Source organism: Lachancea thermotolerans (assembly GCF_000142805.1).
Source record: "Lachancea thermotolerans CBS 6340 chromosome D complete sequence".
Classification (NCBI taxonomy): Eukaryota; Fungi; Ascomycota; class Saccharomycetes; order Saccharomycetales; family Saccharomycetaceae; genus Lachancea; species Lachancea thermotolerans.
In genome coordinates, this window is record NC_013080.1 from 1,348,035 (window position 1) to 1,364,543 (window position 16,509).

Here is a 16,509-nt window from a genome sequence, read left to right on the forward strand (position 1 = left end):
ATGCACAGCTAATTGAATACTAGAGAACCTCTGCCTTGGTGTATGGCAACTGAAACGCCTTTATTACTTTCTCTGTTTGAGTTGTTGAGATTTCCCAAGAAATCAAACCTATGGTATTCGTTCTATGTGACTTAGAGAGGTCTTTAATTATTATACTGTTAACATTGTTCAATGGTGATCGAGTGCCCTGTATTTGAAAACGCTAAATATAGCGGTGCAATTGGGGGAGCTTACCCATGAAAGGTAACTCATAATTCCCCGATATGCTTGTTCGCCGGGTCAAGAAAGTTGCTTCGAAGCCGTTTGAGAATCTAGGTGCACTCGACAGATTGATCCAGTATCTACGACTAGGATCATCACTCATAGTGGCAGTCCTCGTCATGGTGCTAACTTTGGGAGCGCTGGTGTCACCCAGTAAGATTTTCATCGGAAAGCTCCATACATGTCTGGGTGATATCGCACAAGGTCTGTTCGATGCGTTACAGCAATCGGTCGAAGCCAAGACAGCAAATTACGTCAATAACGGAGTAGGGCTCACCACTTCCGAGATCCTGATTTTGACTGAATATACGACGTCTCAAGTACAGTCGTCACCGCTGTTTGTGGTATCATCAATGTACGGCTGGTGCCGAGTGGACAATGGAACGAGCTCAGCTTCAAATGCAACCTTCCGCAATCATACACAGTGCCACACCGTGGGCTCCACGTATGTTTTCAACTATAGGGAGCTAATGAAAGAGATAGGTCTTAATGCAATCCTGGAATATACCTACGGTACCCTTGATGGGAATAGCTATGAGGTCTCAAAGCCCTACGTCGAGTACATGGACAAACTGCAAACAACCAAGATCCGGATGGTTAACGTACTGTACATGGTCGGCTGCTCACACATGGTTATGGTTTTCTGCAGCTTATGGTACTACTCGATCAAGGGCCGATCGTTAAGCATCCTCAAGGAGCGGGTTTTAGTACATTTGATCTCACTTCTCTCGTTAGTTTTTTGCATCTGTGCAATGGTCTCTGCTGTGACGCTCGCCACAATCAGCATACAGCTTCGGTCAAGAATCAAGAGCGAGCTCCATTACATGGGTATCAGCTACCACCTTGGCAGGACATGGTTCGCTGCTCTTTGGCTCTTGGCGATATTCTCGTGCATATCATGCATGGTATGGTCAGGTTTGGTTTGGTGCATAGCAGAAAAGAGCGCCGATAGCATAGAGTCGTATGAACTCGGCATATTGGCGACAACTAATCAGACTCAAGACAATGATGAGGCCACTTTTGTTGATCAAAAGCCTCAAGAGAAACAAACTGAACACCTGAAACCACCTCCCCAAGCCAGTAGCTCCCAGGCGCGTCTTCTAGATGATGGTGACGGAGAGGTGCTGCGTTCAGTGACTACTTCTGCAAGTGATTATTCCGAAACTAGCCATCAACGGGTTGTCGTGCCGCTGTCAGCGTTTAGCTTGTAGAATTTTTTTTTTGACGCAATGCGTCTACCTCTAAACTTCAAAAAAAAAACGAACTTGATGCTTGAGGTAGTGCTATATTTGCGGCTCTGTGTTATTCGATGGTTGATCAGGTATCTGGACTTTAAGCTGAGCGAGAATGAATTTGAAGACTATTTTGGTGCAAAAACAGACGCTTATTTGTACGTGGGTGATTCTCCTGACGCTCGTCTTTGTGTTACTGCTACTTTATCTGCCCAGCGTATCTTGTACTTCTGTGACAGGTCCGCGATTTTGTATCCCGCAGTACAAAGTTAGGTTTCTAGACGTCCTTGATGAAGACAGGAATCTCCTTCAAGGGCTCAAAGACTTGTTGCAGCTTCTATCATATGTGGCTGTGGACCTTAGCTCCAGCAGTAGTATGCCGGCGACCGAAGACTACGATAGCATCAACCTCGTCAATACTTTTGACGCGTCTAATACCTTCAAAATTAATTATCTGGGATTCTGTAAACAGCAGTTAACCAGATCAAAAATTCCGGCTTATTGTAGTAACAATCGAAACGGTTTAGAGCCCGTATCTGCATTAGTGAGGGATGTCGGCATTCAATTTGGAATAGTGGCGTCTAAAAATCCTCACATCATGGGTGAATCTTTTGTTTATGTTTTCAAAATGGGGCTGAGCACTTTGCTGGCGTCCCCTGAAGACTTCCCCGGTAAAGAAAGCGCAATCAGCAAGTACCTCTCTACAAGAGCAACTAACGGCGGGGAGAGCCTCAAGTCAGCGGGCGAAACTTTTCATCGATTGGAAGAGCTGGCATATTGGTTGTCTATGATGCAGAGGTTTTGCTGGACTTTAGGATGGGCTGGTCTCATCGAATTTTTCCTGTGTGTCATCATACTGATATCTTTATTGCTCGCTGCCCCCGCAAACTTGTTTGGCAAATGGCGCAAACACATGTCTTGGTTTGAGGCAATGGGAACGCTTCTTCTTAAGTCGCTTCCGATTTTGGTTCTGCTTGTTAGTTTCTTTGACCTACTATTTTCTGCGACCTGGTACATTTCTTTGAAAAAGGCATCCTCGCATTACGGACTCACCCATAAATTCTATGATCTGAAGCTGGGCGAGGGATTCTACATCAATGTGTGTAGACTTTTTTTCCAATGTGTGATCCTATTCCAAGCTCTAAGGTTTACAAGGAATATAACGCTCGAAGTTCACAGTGATGAGGAGCATACTGAGATAGGATCCCCTCAAAAAGATCTAGAAGCGGGATCTGTCTTATCTTCGGGAACAACTGTATAATTTTTGCATCTCTGTATCGAGAATACACCGTAATTAATAGCTTAAGGATAATTATTTCAGCATCAAAAATCTCGATTTAAGAATTTGTAGTTGGCGATACTAAGAGCGATACCAGGCATCTGACCCTCAACATGGCTGGGCTAAGGACTTTTGACGCATTCCGTAAGTTAAGGTTTTGCATAGTGAATAGGCATTTTTTCGCTGCCGCCCTCTTGCCTCTGGGCGTAGTGCATGGATTTTACTAACATATTGTGATATAGCTAAAACGGAAGAGCAGCACGTCAGAAAATCTTCCAAAGGTGGTTACACGTCAATCTTGACCTACGTTTTTCTAATTTTTATCGCCTGGAGCGAATTTGGTAGCTTTTTCGGCGGTTATGTGGACGAGCAATACGGTGTTTCTAAAGACCTGCGAGAGGCGGTCCAGATTAACATGGACATGTTCGTCCACATGCCATGCCAGTGGCTAGATGTTATAGTCCAAGACCATACGGGTGATCGCAAGTTGGTCAGGGAAGAGTTAAAGATGGAGAGCATACCATTTTTCCTGCCGTTCGGGACTGCTGTCAATGAGAGAAACGAGATCGCTTCGCTAGGCCTGGATGAGGTTCTCGCGGAGGCTATTCCAGGTCAATTCAGAGACCAAATCGACTTCGGTTCTGAGGACGAGAGTAAGGAATTCAACGGATGTCACGTATTTGGCACAATCACTGTTAACATGGTGAAGGGCGATTTGATTATCATACCTCGGAGCCAGAGCGTGCGGGACTTTGGAAGAATGCCCCCTGATGCTATTAACCTATCCCACGTTATCAACGAGTTTTCTTTTGGCGACTTTTACCCCTACATCGACAACCCCCTGGATAGGTCTGCTCGGATCACCGCCGAACATACCACGAGCTTCCACTATCACACGTCAGTGGTTCCAACTATTTTCCAGAAGCTGGGAGCGGAAGTTAATACAAACCAGTATTCGCTAAGTGAGACCAAGCACGAAACCCCCCCATCTGGCCTGCGGGTTCCCGCCATAATCTTTTCCTACAGCTTTGAAGCCTTGACTATCACGATACGCGATGAGCGCATATCTTTTTGGCAATTCATTGTCCGACTAGTCGCCATTCTATCATTCATCGTATACATCATGACATGGGCCTTCACGCTCTTAGACATGATTTTAGTGCTTCTTTTAGGTCCCAAGTGGTCGCTCCGCTACCAAAGAGATGGCCGTCAAAAAACAGGCATTTTAGAGTAACAAATTAGACTTGTACAAACTACATTAGAAATTGTAAAATAGACACCAGACACATTACTCAAGTGAGAAGCATGTCGAATTCACGCAGTGGCGCTAGTTCGGGCTCACGCGGTGATGGTCGCTCAGAAATTTGCCCTCAAGATAAACACGACTTGAAATATTTAGCCGCCAACTGGCAGAACAATAGCCAACATACAGGGACAATTCGGACCGAGATGATGAAGCAGGACGTTTTGAACCGCATGGATAAGATCACGGGTTTGATGAATGCGGACTGCAAGAAAGCCAGCGGCGCGCCAGAGCACGAGCCCGTCGAGCGGCTGAACTGGGACGAATTATACGAAGTATCAGCTAACGTCATGGACCTCTACACAAAGGATGTAGATGAGTGCCTCTCGGAGCTAGAAAAATTCTACAGGGTAAGGCAACTACTGTTACTTTTCTTCGCGCTGATTCCATACTAACATTGAGGTGGCAGAAGCAATATCTATGGCAAGAAGCAGCTTTTACGATCGACTCGCACCGAGGAGCTGCCAGAATTGGCGCTGCCGAGGCATGGGTCATTGCAAAAGAGGCGCATCTGGAGAATAAGCGTCAAGAATTATCTTCTTCTGCACAAATAATCAAGAACACCCTTGAAGGTTTGTCACAAAGGTGAATAGAGTGCAAGGTACGATAACCAACGTCACAGGGCTCTGTTGAGCACACACAAATACTGGCTATTTAAGGATATGACTAAGGAATATTGCTTGGAAGTTTATTTGCTACAGTGGAGCCACAATGCCGGGCATGCCTTCAAAGAGGCGCGCATAACATTTAGATAAGGGCTCGCTAAAGTGATGATAGGGGTCTAACTTATCCAGGGCTTCGCCACATAAGTAGCAAAAGAAGTTAAAACAGACTGTGCATCTCATATTATTACAGCCATCAGTCCTCTGGATGACAGTACGGCAACTTGGGCAACGCTTCAGATTTGAGCTTTCTTCTGCGATGGCTATATCTAAAAGCTTCTCTGCAACCGCATCAGCGGCGGCCATTTGCAATGTTCTCCGGCCATACTTCATCTCCATTTCCCGCTTTCTTTCTGGCGCTGTGTCTTCGCTACTGTACTCCTCCACTATTTCGTTTTTAACCGTGTAAGAGTTGCCGCAAAGATTTCTGCTCCCATGCCAGGAATGAAGGCAGAAAACGCAGAACGAAAATTCGCACTTTGGGCATAACGCCATTTCGTCGTCGACATCTTCTTTGGGTGCCCAACTCTCACATCTGGGACACACTATGCAAGAGAAGGGACTAAATTGGTACAGGGCTGCAAAAGCTTGCTCGTAAAAGAACTTTTCGTATCTTTCACAGGTTCCAGCACTGAGGAGACCCTCAAAAAACTTGAATGGAATAACAGGAGTCATCAGCGCAGCTTTGAGCTCTTTGAAATTGTTATAATCTGAAGGAGTAACTTCCGAATACGGACATTCCGGACATCTTACGTTGTTGATTCGACCCTCCGATATCATGGTGGAGTAGTATGATTCCACACACGCTTTACAGAGAACGTGCTCATTACACGGCAGCTTCACCATGTCGGCGCCTCTTTTTGTCTCGAGACATATGCAACAGTCCAGCTTCAATGAATCAAACTCGAGCTGTGAAATCTCATCCTTAAGTTTTTTAATGACTTGGAATTGTTTCCATGTCTCGCACTTATACTCGTCAAGAGGAAACAGCACTGGCGAAGAATTGTTGATGAGGAAGTCGAACAGCATCATAAGCAAGGGAAAACTAGTATCAAAGCTGTCGGATTCGCTTTCACACTGGCACGCAAATTCCTGGCTTATCTCGCTATCGAGCCGTTTGATGTCTGCTTCCGTCATCCATTCGGATTTGATGCTGTAATGCAGTCCACGTTTGAAATCGGGGTAGTGCTTCCTCTGGCACACAATCCGTATCTCATTTCCCGGGAAATTCGGCATGCGGACTTCACGGTTTTCAGGAGCAAGGGAATCATTAGATCCCCATGTCACATTCACCTCCGTAAGGCTCAAGATCGTGAAAGCTAACCTGGCTTCAATCAAATGTTCAGATTCCTGAGCAACCTCAAGCTCGGGGTACATGCATTTTAGAATTTCAACGTCCTCATCAGCTCGCGTCGTTTCTTCGCCCATGGATTAGTGATATTCTACAAACCATGAACAAAACCGTTTTGATCGTAATACATTTTGAGTCAATCTACATATATAGCAGATAATTGTAGAGATCATTCTTATTGCTAGCTCAATTATATCATGTGATATGTGATATGTGATGTCACTTGTAACGGACGTGTTCACGTCGGCGGCTATCACGAAGAGTGCAGACATTAGGGAGCCTGTTTAGGCGGCCTAGCCTTGAGCTGGGCTGCAAAATCTGAGTTCAATAGAGTGTTGGAAAAACTTCTCATTTTATGGCCGGCAGTTAAATTTAGTCTTCTTCAGAGGTTTCGATTCAGAGATCAAACTTTCGGAACAGCTTTACAATATATCCCCTCCTTGCCTTTCTCGACTTCTGCCCATTTTGGCTTTCTTCGACAGCAGAAAAAGAACACGATGTTATGGCACATTGGCGTGTTTGAATTAAATGTTTTGCTCGCATCAGAGAACAGTTTAGATTCTGCTTCTCTCGACACCAAAAAATAAGGACCTTGCATTTCCAGCGAACGTTTATCCTCACTTCTTCACAGCATTCTGAGAGCTCAGGGTCTTATAGCAAATCCTTTGATGGGTTGCTACATAATATTAGTTACATGCTTTTATTCGACTTTAGCCTTCTTTGAAGGTCCTTGACTGTCCCCTTCATCTCCATCGCTGTCGCTGGGAGGTGCATCAGAGTCAAACTCTTCAGCAACGTCATCCTCTGAGCTTGCTTGAAAGTCTTCATCCACGGACTCGTCATCTTCGGCTGCAGAACCCATGTTGATGTCCTCGTCGTTGCTGTCGGAACCAAGAGCATTTTCAAGCCTTTGCTGTGCGTCTTTCTCCTCATTCTTGACCCTCAAGTTTTTGGATTTGAGGAAGTTCTCCAGCAGCTGCTGCTCTTCCTTCGATATGTTAGCGAAGGTAGTGCTGCCGCTGTTTGAGCGCATCACTACCTCGAGATCGAAGGTCCTTGCAGATGTGGTTGTTTTTCCGGCTCTGGATATATTAACCATGCTAACATCGCCAAACGGCATGTACAATGTGGGCTTTGTTAAAAACAAAAAGGCGTTATCGAGTGGATACAGATACCCTTCGTTCGCTTTGAAAGAGCAAGAAACTGCACATTGCTCATACTTCGACTTGTACTGCCCCGGCACAATGACGCGGCGCCCCGTCAATCCCTTAAGTACGTGACTCAAAACGACGTGGGTCTGGGCGTCATATTGTTTCATGAGTTTGTCTTTGTACAGCTTCTCAAACTCTTCGTCCTCAACGTTTAGTTGTACTTCTGTTTCCTCGCTTCTCTGGAATTGAATTACCAAAAATGGATATGATGTTTGGCCTTGGCGCAGAGGGGGCTCGATAGAGAGTACCATAAGATGGTGTATGTCGTCGGCCTTGGGCAGGGAAAAAATTCTTTGGATCTGGCGCAGCTGCAGTTTATACTCGTAGGTCTTACCTCTTAACCTGATAGAGTTCTTGTAGATGTCTATGTCGTAACGACCCCTTGGAGTTGTGAAAAACACGTCCTGGAACGATACAATAGCGTCGCCAGAAACCTCCCCGATGTCAGCCTTCTCTTTGAGCTCCTCGTAAAAGGACTCTGCTGCACTCTTTTGCTCTTTTTCCATGTCGACATCTTCTTGGCCTTCGGCTTTGGGGGCGTTCTCGTCTTGCTCCTCTTGTATGGTACCTGGTACGTGGAACCTCATTTCAACCATTTCATCACCAGCAGGGTTGTAGTCTTCTTTTGTTAGGTCAAATTCAATTGCGACTTCGGTCTTGGCGGTCAAATTTGTGTTGCTTATGTGTGCGTAAGGGATTTCGAAAGTTGGCTTGCCGTTGTAAGCAAAAACCATTTCATTCCGAGCCATGTCTGCTTTTCCCCAGTTCCAACCGCGCATAGAGTGCTCGCGCTGTTCAACCTGAACATTAAACCTTCTCTTGAAGTCATTCTTGATTAGATTGAAATCTTCCTGCGAAAAGCCGTCTAGCTGGACAACACCTTGGTTTTTAGTATTGATTTTGAGCTCATATCCTCTACAGCCTCTGCTCCATTGAACAGATGCCAGCTCGGTGGCCGGTAGCAGGAGCGGGGCTTTCTGCTGGCCAGCGGCGGAACCTCCGCTGCTAGAGATTTTCCAACCCAAACCTGAGTCTGCGATACGGAAACGGCCGTTCGACTTCGACTGGTTCAAGTAGATACGCTCGAAGTCTGTACTCATAGCTCAAAAAATAGTAGGCCAGCCTCAAGGATTGATATGGTGCGATGGTTGTATGAGCTCCAGGTGGCGACGCTCCATTTTGGCGTTCTATGAAGTGTCTCTTGAATTTCAAGTGTTTTCAGGGTAACATCTTTAAGAAGCTTTTGTCGATTCATAATCCATTAAAAGTATATATTCTATAAGTTGTCATCCTTTAGGGTCAGTGGCTACCAGAACATTCGCGTAACAGATCACAATGCCTTCTGAACACCCTTCAAGAACTCTACGAAGCCAATAGCGCCAGGGTCTGGAATTTCACTCGAGTCACTGACATAAGAGGCTCTTCCAAACTTAGCTTCCAGAGATCCAGTAGATTTCGCGCCCTCTTCTGCGGCCTTGATAGCCTTAGAGAAGTCGCTTGACGAGGAGAACTCCTTAACGAATGGCTCCAGCGCGTCGATCAGCGTGGAAGCGCCAGGTCTTGCCTTTGTGTACTTATAGAGAGTGTCCAGAGCGATGCCCATGGATTTTCCCAAAAGTTCGGGAGTAACTTGCTGGTCTTTCTCCTTGCATTCTTGAATTAACCCATGAGATAAGCCCGAAATCATGATAGAGTATAATCCACCAGAGGTGCCACCCATGGAGCTCTCAATGTAGTCAGAAATTTGCGCCAAAGCTTGTGACAGGTAATTTTGGTCCAGTTTTTTCAGGTTGTCCGTAATACCCTTGGCGCCTGCAACTAGCGTGTAACCGCAGTCACCATCACCGACTTGCGAGTCGAGCTTGGTGATGTGAGGTTCGCTCTGGATAAGCTGGTCCGCGCCTGACTTCATCATCTCGGAGAAATGTTTGAAGTCAAACTTGCCAGCAGGCTTGACCTTGATTTCATCTTTGAGCTGGCTTTCATCGACTTCAGGAGCCCTGGAACCATCGTGGGACACGTTTGGCCAACCAGGAGCGTCTGTGGGCGCTCTCAAGAGCTCCAACACGCACTTCACTTCAGAAAACTCTTTGTTAAGCTGCTTAGTAGCACTGGAGGCGTTGAGCAACGTGATGCTGAATCCGTCCATGTTGAAGGATGTCATCAAAGTGCCTGTGATGGTCTGAACTGGTTTGATGTTGTAGTTTTTCTCCAAGAGCTCGGCGGTTTTAGCAGCAATCGCTGAGATGATGAAGTTGGAGACCCCTCCCAAGTTGTTGATTAGAAGCACCACATTGTCGTCCTTGTTGAAGTCCAAGAAGTGCCTATCTTTGTCATTAGGGTCTAGCAGCTTTGGAAGCATGTCCTTTTCGATCAATTCATCAGTGCTTGGCACAGGCTCCAGGACCTTGACACCGGGCTCATTGTGGATACCCATTCCTAGCTCCATTTTCTTTTCGTTGAGCTCAGTTTCGAACTTACGGCCAGGAACCTTGCAGTGGTCCATCGAAGATCCAATGGTCACTAAGTTCTGGGTCACTATTTCGGCAACCCTAGCGGTACCATCAAGTCCGTATTTCTCAGAGAACTTGTCGGCAAAAGCACCCGTGATTTTGTGAACCAATACGGTACCCGCAAGCGCTCTACGGCCAACAAGGCCACCCTTCTCCCTTCCGACAGCTACGTCGTCTCCGACAATGGCAACCTTACAAGGTATTCCTAGCGCTCTGGCACGCTCGGCAGCCAAACCAAAGTGCAGAACATCACCTGTGTAGTTCTTAACAACTAGCAAGACGCCCGAGGACTGCTTGCTTAGAAGCTTAATACCATTGAGAATCTGCTTAGTCGAAGGGGATGCAAATATGTCACCGCATACGGCACCGCCCAACATACCTTCACCAATGAATCCAGCGTGTGTGGGCTCGTGGCCACAACCGCCACCAGCAATCAAAGCGATCTTGTTGCTGTCTGTTTTTCTGAAAAACACATTCTCGTTTTCTACCAGAGTCAATTGAGGGTTTGCCAATGCGAATCCTTTCAAACTAGCGTTGAGTGGTTCTGAAACCTCGAACGACTTAACACCGCTTGCCATTCTGAGCTTATGTGTATTTTTGTTGCTAAAAAGCCTTATTCTCTATTGTTATGAAAGTCTCCTGTCCGCAAGTCAATTGCAACTTCAAGCGGACTTCACACTTCAATAAATCTTTTATTCCAACAAACGGAGTTCCCCATCACCTTAGTTTTTATAACTTTTGAGCACATTTCTTAATTGCTTCCAAAGTACCTATACACGTATACGTCATGACCGGCACCGTTAACCGAAACAGCCATTGCTGAAGGTGACTAAGCGCCAAGATACAAGCTGCTGAGTTTATCGTGCGGCGTTGCGGCTACAGGAAGGCGGACAAAACATTGAAAGGTAAAGTGGCACGTTTTCACGGCGTCTCAGCAGTCAAAGCAGCTTCTCGAGCTGTACACAGCTGGCTGGAAAGTAGCCTCTCTGCTTTGTACGGATTACTTCGCCATACCACCACCCATTTTCATTTCTCTTGATAACCTTAATGATGTCGTTGCGGCAAAAACTTAAATCGTCGGAGTGAGTCGGCTCCGTTGAGGAGAATCCAAATATTGCAGTGGCATAGAGCGTTGGAACAGTTCCTCGGACAGCATTGTCCTGAAAGTAGGACTTCGCACTCTCAGTGGCGCTAGAAAGAGTTAGCTGATATAGCGATTCAAAGCTCGTGACGCGGAAGTTGCCCAATAGGCTCACTACACTGTCAAAATCAAGGTGGAAACTGGCCACGATGTCAGCTATTGAGGGCAAACCGCAGGAAATATCGCTAGGTGTTTGCGCAACTCTCTTTTTTAGCGAATGCTGTTTGAACTGTCCTGGCTCTGATGGTGAGAGAAGCGCTAGCGCTTGCTGATGAGTTATGCTCTCGTCTACGCCGGCGCGACCGAGATAACGGTGCATCGTGTACGCGATCGAGAAGATGGTCAGGAAAAAGTTGGGTGCCCAGGTCGTGACAAAGGCATCGAAGAGCTTGAAGAGCACTTTCAGCTCAACTTTGATGGTTGTACTGAGAGACTCAAGCTTGAGCTTTTCAAGTTCCAGATCTCGAGCCACCCGTGCCTTTTTTCGTTGCTGGCGTCTATCTAAAGGAGAGGCACCTCGAGTCCGGTTTTCTAGCCAGGCTAGCCTCTCCATACGCTCTTTGACGGCCACTGCGAGGACTTCTCGTCGCTGCAAAGTGCGTCCAACGCGTTTGCAGATCTCCGCAATACTGAGCAGCGGCTCCACCAAGCACTGCTTCACTATTCGCAAATCAGCCTCTATCAAGCGCAGGGCAACCTCTTGCCGTCTTTGGTGCCTGCTCGGGTCGCGTATGCTTTGGTTCATTTCAGAGAAAGCGAATGTCAGGCCGTCGCTGTCATTCGCTTTTTCTAGAAACGGCTCCAAAGGCGAGGTTGTGGGATAGTCGCCCCTCTTGCTTGCCGATGTGGTAGAACAGAGTGTTGTCCAGCTCTGAGCACTGTTCAAGAGGATTTCGAACTGGCGATTTATTTTCACACAGTGTTTTACAAAAGCGTGAACACCTTTGGAGTAATTTACGCAGCATTGTGACAACGTAGATATATGACTTTGAACCTCCCTGAACTTCACTGTCAACCTTTCCAACTCGCGGTCTCGAAGATGGGGTTCGGCACTTTCTCTTGCAGCGGGAAGCAGCGGCGCACGAGAGACATATTCATCAGCCTGATAGAAATCTCTAAATTCAACGGGCCCTCGAGCACTCTGATCTACCCTGCCTCTTGAAGCCAGTTTCGAATAAAGCATGGCCTTCCGCCTAATAATTGTTTCCTCTAAAAGAATGCATGTTTAACTTTGTGTTTTCTTTGCGTCGCGCGCACTCTTGCGCCGTCAGAAAAATTTTAGACGATCCCGCGAAGGAATTCCTCCTTATGGGTGACCAGGGTTTGTTCCTGGCCATGCTAAAATGGGCCTAGGTTTCGTCTCCCCCTGACTGGGACCCTCGTCTTCTAATACCTCCTCTATGCACGGTGCGGAGCCGCTTCTATAATGCAAAAATATTTGTGCGTACCTTTCAGCGTATGTCTTTAAAATCTGCGTCAGACTCTTTAAAAGCTTGTTCCTGAATTCAGTGTCAGATAGTGGGGTCTCGGATAAGAGCTTCTTGAATTTACTGACAGATTTTAGTCGCGACTCTACAGCTTTTCTGTGCAAGGACCCCCCATGCATCTCAATAAATGCTGGGTTTAATAATACTAGTGATGCGTAGTACAGCATAACGTGGACGTGAATTGGGAGGAATTGATATATACCCTTCAGGTCCTTGTCATCAGTTGCTAGTCTCAGCAGCGAGTGCGCCGCGGAAAGCGAAATTTCATGTGATGCATCAAGTTTATCATACAAACTTGGTGCATCTTCGTCGCTGTTAGATGAACTGTGCCACACACGGATCAGTTCGTCATTGTTGCCATTGATAGCCGATTTTTTGCCTGCAAGTAGCGGTTTCGTATTCAGATGCATTCTGGCAAAGTTATAGTAGAGGAGAGTAGACTTCAAGCACCAAGGATCGCTTTGAAAATCAATACTTTGAAGCGTTATGGTCCATGAAATCATCCATTTATCTAGTGTAAGATTGCTTTTCCAGGGAACCCCAAACTTAGATGGGTCCAGAAGCGCTGAAGATGCTTCGAGAGACTCACTATAGTCGCCGGCAGATCTGCCAAAGCAAGTGTGCCTGCTGAACACAGACTCCATGGCCATGTGGTATTCAACCTGGCTCAAAAGCCTAACGTCATGCAGCGCCGATCCCGAAATTGAAATTTTCCGGCGGTCAACCTCGTTCAGAAGTTGGAGCTGCCTTCGGTTCACCAATCTATCTTTTGTATCCTGGTTTTCCTGCAATACTCTGCGGATCTCTGGTGCCCTAAGCCCCCTTATTACACTATCTCTCGCGCCTTGCAATGATGGCTCAACATTTTCATGAATCGAAGGGCTTTTCCGAAATATTAGGCTTTGGTTTCCATCGACAATATAGAGGAGGTACCAAAGGCGTTGTAAAGAGCTCGATTCGAAAGAGGAAGGCGCCGCCCACTGTTGGTCTATCATATGATTTCTTGCCAATTGGATCGCAACTGAAACAAACATCTGGCCTGACTCCAGCCACAAGGCGCCTATTATTAAACCAAGGATAACGTGTTCAACTTGGTGGCTCTTTACTTCTTTCACCAGAACTTGAGATGCGAAGTACTCTAGACTTTTTCTTAGCCCGTTGAATGCCGTTGATAAATGGGGATGATGAGCACACGCTACTGCACATATAGATGCAAGCAAAAGCGGTGAGTTGTTCCAAAGGTTCTCAGCGTCGAGACTTCCAATGTCATAGCCAAAGAGCCTTGGGACAAATTTCTCTGAGAAAATAGTCACAAGTTCCGCGGCCTGATCTTTCGAGATAATGAGAGCAGTCCGAAAATCGCGAACTTCCGAGCTGCCTACCAATTCGCCTAAACTTTCAAGCTCTAAGTTAAGTGGCAGGGCTTGGCTAGGGCATGCATGCGAATTTTGTCGAATACGATGTTGCAGGAGGTTTATCTGTTGTTGCTGCTGAATCTGATTGCTCTGCAGAATCGATAACACAGATTCTAGAGCATTTTCAAACGTGTCCAACCGAGCGTCCACTGAGTTAGACCAGCCAAGAGTGGAGGCATCGTTTAAAGCTGGCGCTTGCGGCAACCCTGTATTAATTTCATGCACCGAAAGAGTTTCGTTCCTAAGAGAATTGTTTTCAGCGAAGTGGCATTGCAATTGGTGACGAGCACATCGTTCGCAAGGTAACGAGTCTTGATATAGGCACTTTACTTTATTTTTCTTGCAGTTCGTGCACGGCTTGGTACGTCTTCTGCCTCCATTGGCCGCCATGAGCTTCTTAACGATGTTGAAATATCTGAACAGCGCTTCTTGCGTTTAAAGGTGATCGTGAAAAATCCACGTGATTAATAGTACAGGTTGAATTTTGGTGCGCTTCAGCAGCAACAAGGTAAGGAGGCTCTGTCCAGAATGGTATCTTCGCAGGTTGGATGACACATGTCATACAAAAGGCTTGGTAAGACATACCGGCCGGTAATCGATTGATTAAGTGATCATCTACTCTTGTCTTGGTAACGGTTAGGTGATGCCAATGGTTCAATCTTTCGAGGAACTTGTGTGGCGAAAAGAATTGTTAGCTTCGTAAGAAACATTTTTATTGATTCGCTTCCTTCAACCGTTGCGCAATATGTAGCTGGCTCTTTTGGTTTCCAATCGCTATTGAATCAATTTTTAAAACTCTTAAGAAGAGAGGTACTAAACCATCAGGCTTTACATGTAATTCCAGAGATTTCCATAGAATTTTGATTTGCGGCAGAGCTTTTCAGATGAGATATGCCGCTGAGATGCAACATGCTTAGTCGTTTGGGAGATGGGAAGGAAATATCCTCAATTCAGTAAGTTACGTCCTTCAATGGTACAAGAAAAGGGCAGATAATACATTCAGTTTTTGGTATTCCATCATGCAAGTTGTACGCCAACTTGGCAACGCGATTTTCTTCCCTTGCTTCATCATATTTATCTTAAGTTCCATATTATAGTAAAAAACATTAAAGTGTAGTAAAACTTCAGTCATTTCCTTCTTCTTGGTAATTATTTGTAAACATTGAATAAAAACACACAAATGGCAACATAGCATTCCTGACTCGAATAAAGCTATTTTTGTCGGACAAGAAGTTTGGCAATCAGCTTCTTGCCATATAATTTTCCGTATTATTCGCTTTTGTAGTACTATAAGTTCGTTGCTTTCACCGAGCCCGTGGCAACTAGCCGCTCTATTTTAATTTGAGAGCAATACGAATTTAGTAGAAAGGGAGGGTGACAAGGCATTTAGGCTAAATCTGCATTTGATCTAAAAACTTTTTTCTTTCTTCAATGCTTTGAGCTTTAAATCTTATCAACATTACAAAAATCAAGAGGTCCCGAATCGCATCGCCGAAAGGATCTGAACTGAGATTGAAGTTCTTGAGCTGGAAGTGGTTAAAAAGACATGATCCACCTTTATAGCGTGCCAGGGGGACTCCCATAAACAGGGTTAACTCTAATACCAGCAAAAAAAACACTCACGGTGGGGGTCGAACCCACAATCTTCTGATTAGAAGTCAGACGCGTTGCCATTACGCCACGCGAGCTAATTGTTAGTAACGAAAAAGCAAAAATATATATAGCAGGAGGGCTAGGTCTCGTGACATATTCAGAGCAGGGCTCTTGCTGGAAATGTATCTGATGCGGATTCTAACGTAGCGACTAGCTTTGACGGTCGCGATTTACTTGGTCCTGCTTCGTTGAATATCCGCAATCCTAAGTCTTACTGTTGAACTATGGTAAAGCAAAATCTGAATGCGTTTTTTGGGCCCCAGAGATTATATTTTGTATGCGGTAAAGTATACAAAGACTCAAGCTATGCGAACCGTCTCGTGCATTGGTTTGTGCAGCACAAGCTACCGGTAGTACCTATAACCCCAAATGGAGGGGAAGTGGACTTGCAGGCTGACAGCGCTACCAAGGATGTCACAAGCACCAAGGTTTTGCCCATTTCTAAGTCGATCAGCGAAGGTCTACAAGGGTTCCCCCACAAGAACCTGATCGACGGCATAAGCGTTTGTTTTGTAACGCCCCCGAAGATAACGTTATCGATTTTGAAACAGCTGGAAACCGAAAAAGCGCCCATCCGCAGTGTGTGGTTCCAACCGGGATCATGGGATATGAAGTGCGTTAAGAGCGCAGAGGATGAGCTGAGGATTGAGGGGTCCAAGATTATCAACGATTGCATTTTGGTAAATGGCGATTCGAGTTTCACACCCAGTAGTCTACCAGGAAAGGTTTGAATCACTAATGTGAGGGTGCTCTCGCTACCTTATCAAAAGTGCAGGAATATTAACCAGTGATATTTGGCCAAACTTCTGGGGGCCTGCATCTATGATAAACTGCTGGACAAGTTACCAGCATCACATTGAAAGCCTGAATCTTTTGTGGCAGGCTGTTACAGGCCCTCAACGCTATATGTGATCGAAGAGATAAATACAAGACTCCCATCCTCTGAAAGTGGCTTCAACCTACAATATTAATTGTTGAGAAATGGTCGCAGCACAGATGTA

At 45.8% G+C, this 16,509-nt stretch overlaps 10 protein-coding genes and 1 non-coding gene across 11 annotated transcripts; 5 read left to right on the top strand and 6 right to left on the bottom strand.

The window, feature by feature from the left end:
* Window positions 1-263: 263 nt before the first annotated feature.
* On the top strand, window positions 264-1,472 carry ECM7 (Ecm7p; the record flags this gene model as incomplete). The annotated part of the gene is made up of 1 exon (XM_002553370.1): window positions 264-1,472. The coding sequence occupies one exon, from the start codon at window positions 264-266 to the stop codon at window positions 1,470-1,472; it is 1,209 nt and encodes a 402-aa protein (XP_002553416.1).
* A 136-nt stretch (window positions 1,473-1,608) lies between these two features.
* SMA2 (Sma2p) lies at window positions 1,609-2,754 on the top strand (the record flags this gene model as incomplete). The annotated part of the gene is made up of 1 exon (XM_002553371.1): window positions 1,609-2,754. The coding sequence occupies one exon, from the start codon at window positions 1,609-1,611 to the stop codon at window positions 2,752-2,754; it is 1,146 nt and encodes a 381-aa protein (XP_002553417.1).
* A 131-nt stretch (window positions 2,755-2,885) lies between these two features.
* ERV41 (Erv41p) lies at window positions 2,886-4,006 on the top strand (the record flags this gene model as incomplete). The annotated part of the gene is made up of 2 exons (XM_002553372.1): window positions 2,886-2,916; window positions 3,015-4,006. 2 exons carry the CDS (start codon window positions 2,886-2,888, stop codon window positions 4,004-4,006), a joined length of 1,023 nt encoding a protein of 340 aa, XP_002553418.1.
* Window positions 4,007-4,077: 71 nt separating this feature from the next.
* GMC2 (Gmc2p) lies at window positions 4,078-4,664 on the top strand (the record flags this gene model as incomplete). The annotated part of the gene is made up of 2 exons (XM_002553373.1): window positions 4,078-4,425; window positions 4,485-4,664. The coding sequence occupies 2 exons, from the start codon at window positions 4,078-4,080 to the stop codon at window positions 4,662-4,664; spliced, it is 528 nt and encodes a 175-aa protein (XP_002553419.1).
* A 106-nt stretch (window positions 4,665-4,770) lies between these two features.
* On the bottom strand, window positions 4,771-6,165 carry ITT1 (RBR-type E3 ubiquitin transferase; the record flags this gene model as incomplete). The annotated part of the gene is made up of 1 exon (XM_002553374.1): window positions 4,771-6,165. The coding sequence occupies one exon, from the start codon at window positions 6,163-6,165 to the stop codon at window positions 4,771-4,773; it is 1,395 nt and encodes a 464-aa protein (XP_002553420.1).
* A 623-nt stretch (window positions 6,166-6,788) lies between these two features.
* On the bottom strand, window positions 6,789-8,399 carry POB3 (FACT complex subunit POB3; the record flags this gene model as incomplete). The annotated part of the gene is made up of 1 exon (XM_002553375.1): window positions 6,789-8,399. The coding sequence occupies one exon, from the start codon at window positions 8,397-8,399 to the stop codon at window positions 6,789-6,791; it is 1,611 nt and encodes a 536-aa protein (XP_002553421.1).
* A 230-nt stretch (window positions 8,400-8,629) lies between these two features.
* On the bottom strand, window positions 8,630-10,390 carry DAK1 (dihydroxyacetone kinase; the record flags this gene model as incomplete). The annotated part of the gene is made up of 1 exon (XM_002553376.1): window positions 8,630-10,390. The coding sequence occupies one exon, from the start codon at window positions 10,388-10,390 to the stop codon at window positions 8,630-8,632; it is 1,761 nt and encodes a 586-aa protein (XP_002553422.1).
* Window positions 10,391-10,750: 360 nt separating this feature from the next.
* On the bottom strand, window positions 10,751-12,136 carry KLTH0D16434g (BAR and SH3 domains-containing protein; the record flags this gene model as incomplete). The annotated part of the gene is made up of 1 exon (XM_002553377.1): window positions 10,751-12,136. One exon carries the CDS (start codon window positions 12,134-12,136, stop codon window positions 10,751-10,753), a length of 1,386 nt encoding a protein of 461 aa, XP_002553423.1.
* Window positions 12,137-12,259: 123 nt separating this feature from the next.
* KLTH0D16456g (KLTH0D16456p) lies at window positions 12,260-14,245 on the bottom strand (the record flags this gene model as incomplete). The annotated part of the gene is made up of 1 exon (XM_002553378.1): window positions 12,260-14,245. The coding sequence occupies one exon, from the start codon at window positions 14,243-14,245 to the stop codon at window positions 12,260-12,262; it is 1,986 nt and encodes a 661-aa protein (XP_002553424.1).
* A 1,226-nt stretch (window positions 14,246-15,471) lies between these two features.
* On the bottom strand, window positions 15,472-15,543 carry KLTH0D16478r. Its single transcript has one exon. It is a non-coding gene; the product is annotated as a tRNA-Arg (tRNA).
* Window positions 15,544-15,732: 189 nt separating this feature from the next.
* On the top strand, window positions 15,733-16,239 carry KLTH0D16500g (CoA-binding protein; the record flags this gene model as incomplete). Its single annotated transcript, XM_002553379.1, has 1 exon — window positions 15,733-16,239. One exon carries the CDS (start codon window positions 15,733-15,735, stop codon window positions 16,237-16,239), a length of 507 nt encoding a protein of 168 aa, XP_002553425.1.
* Window positions 16,240-16,509: the final 270 nt, after the last annotated feature.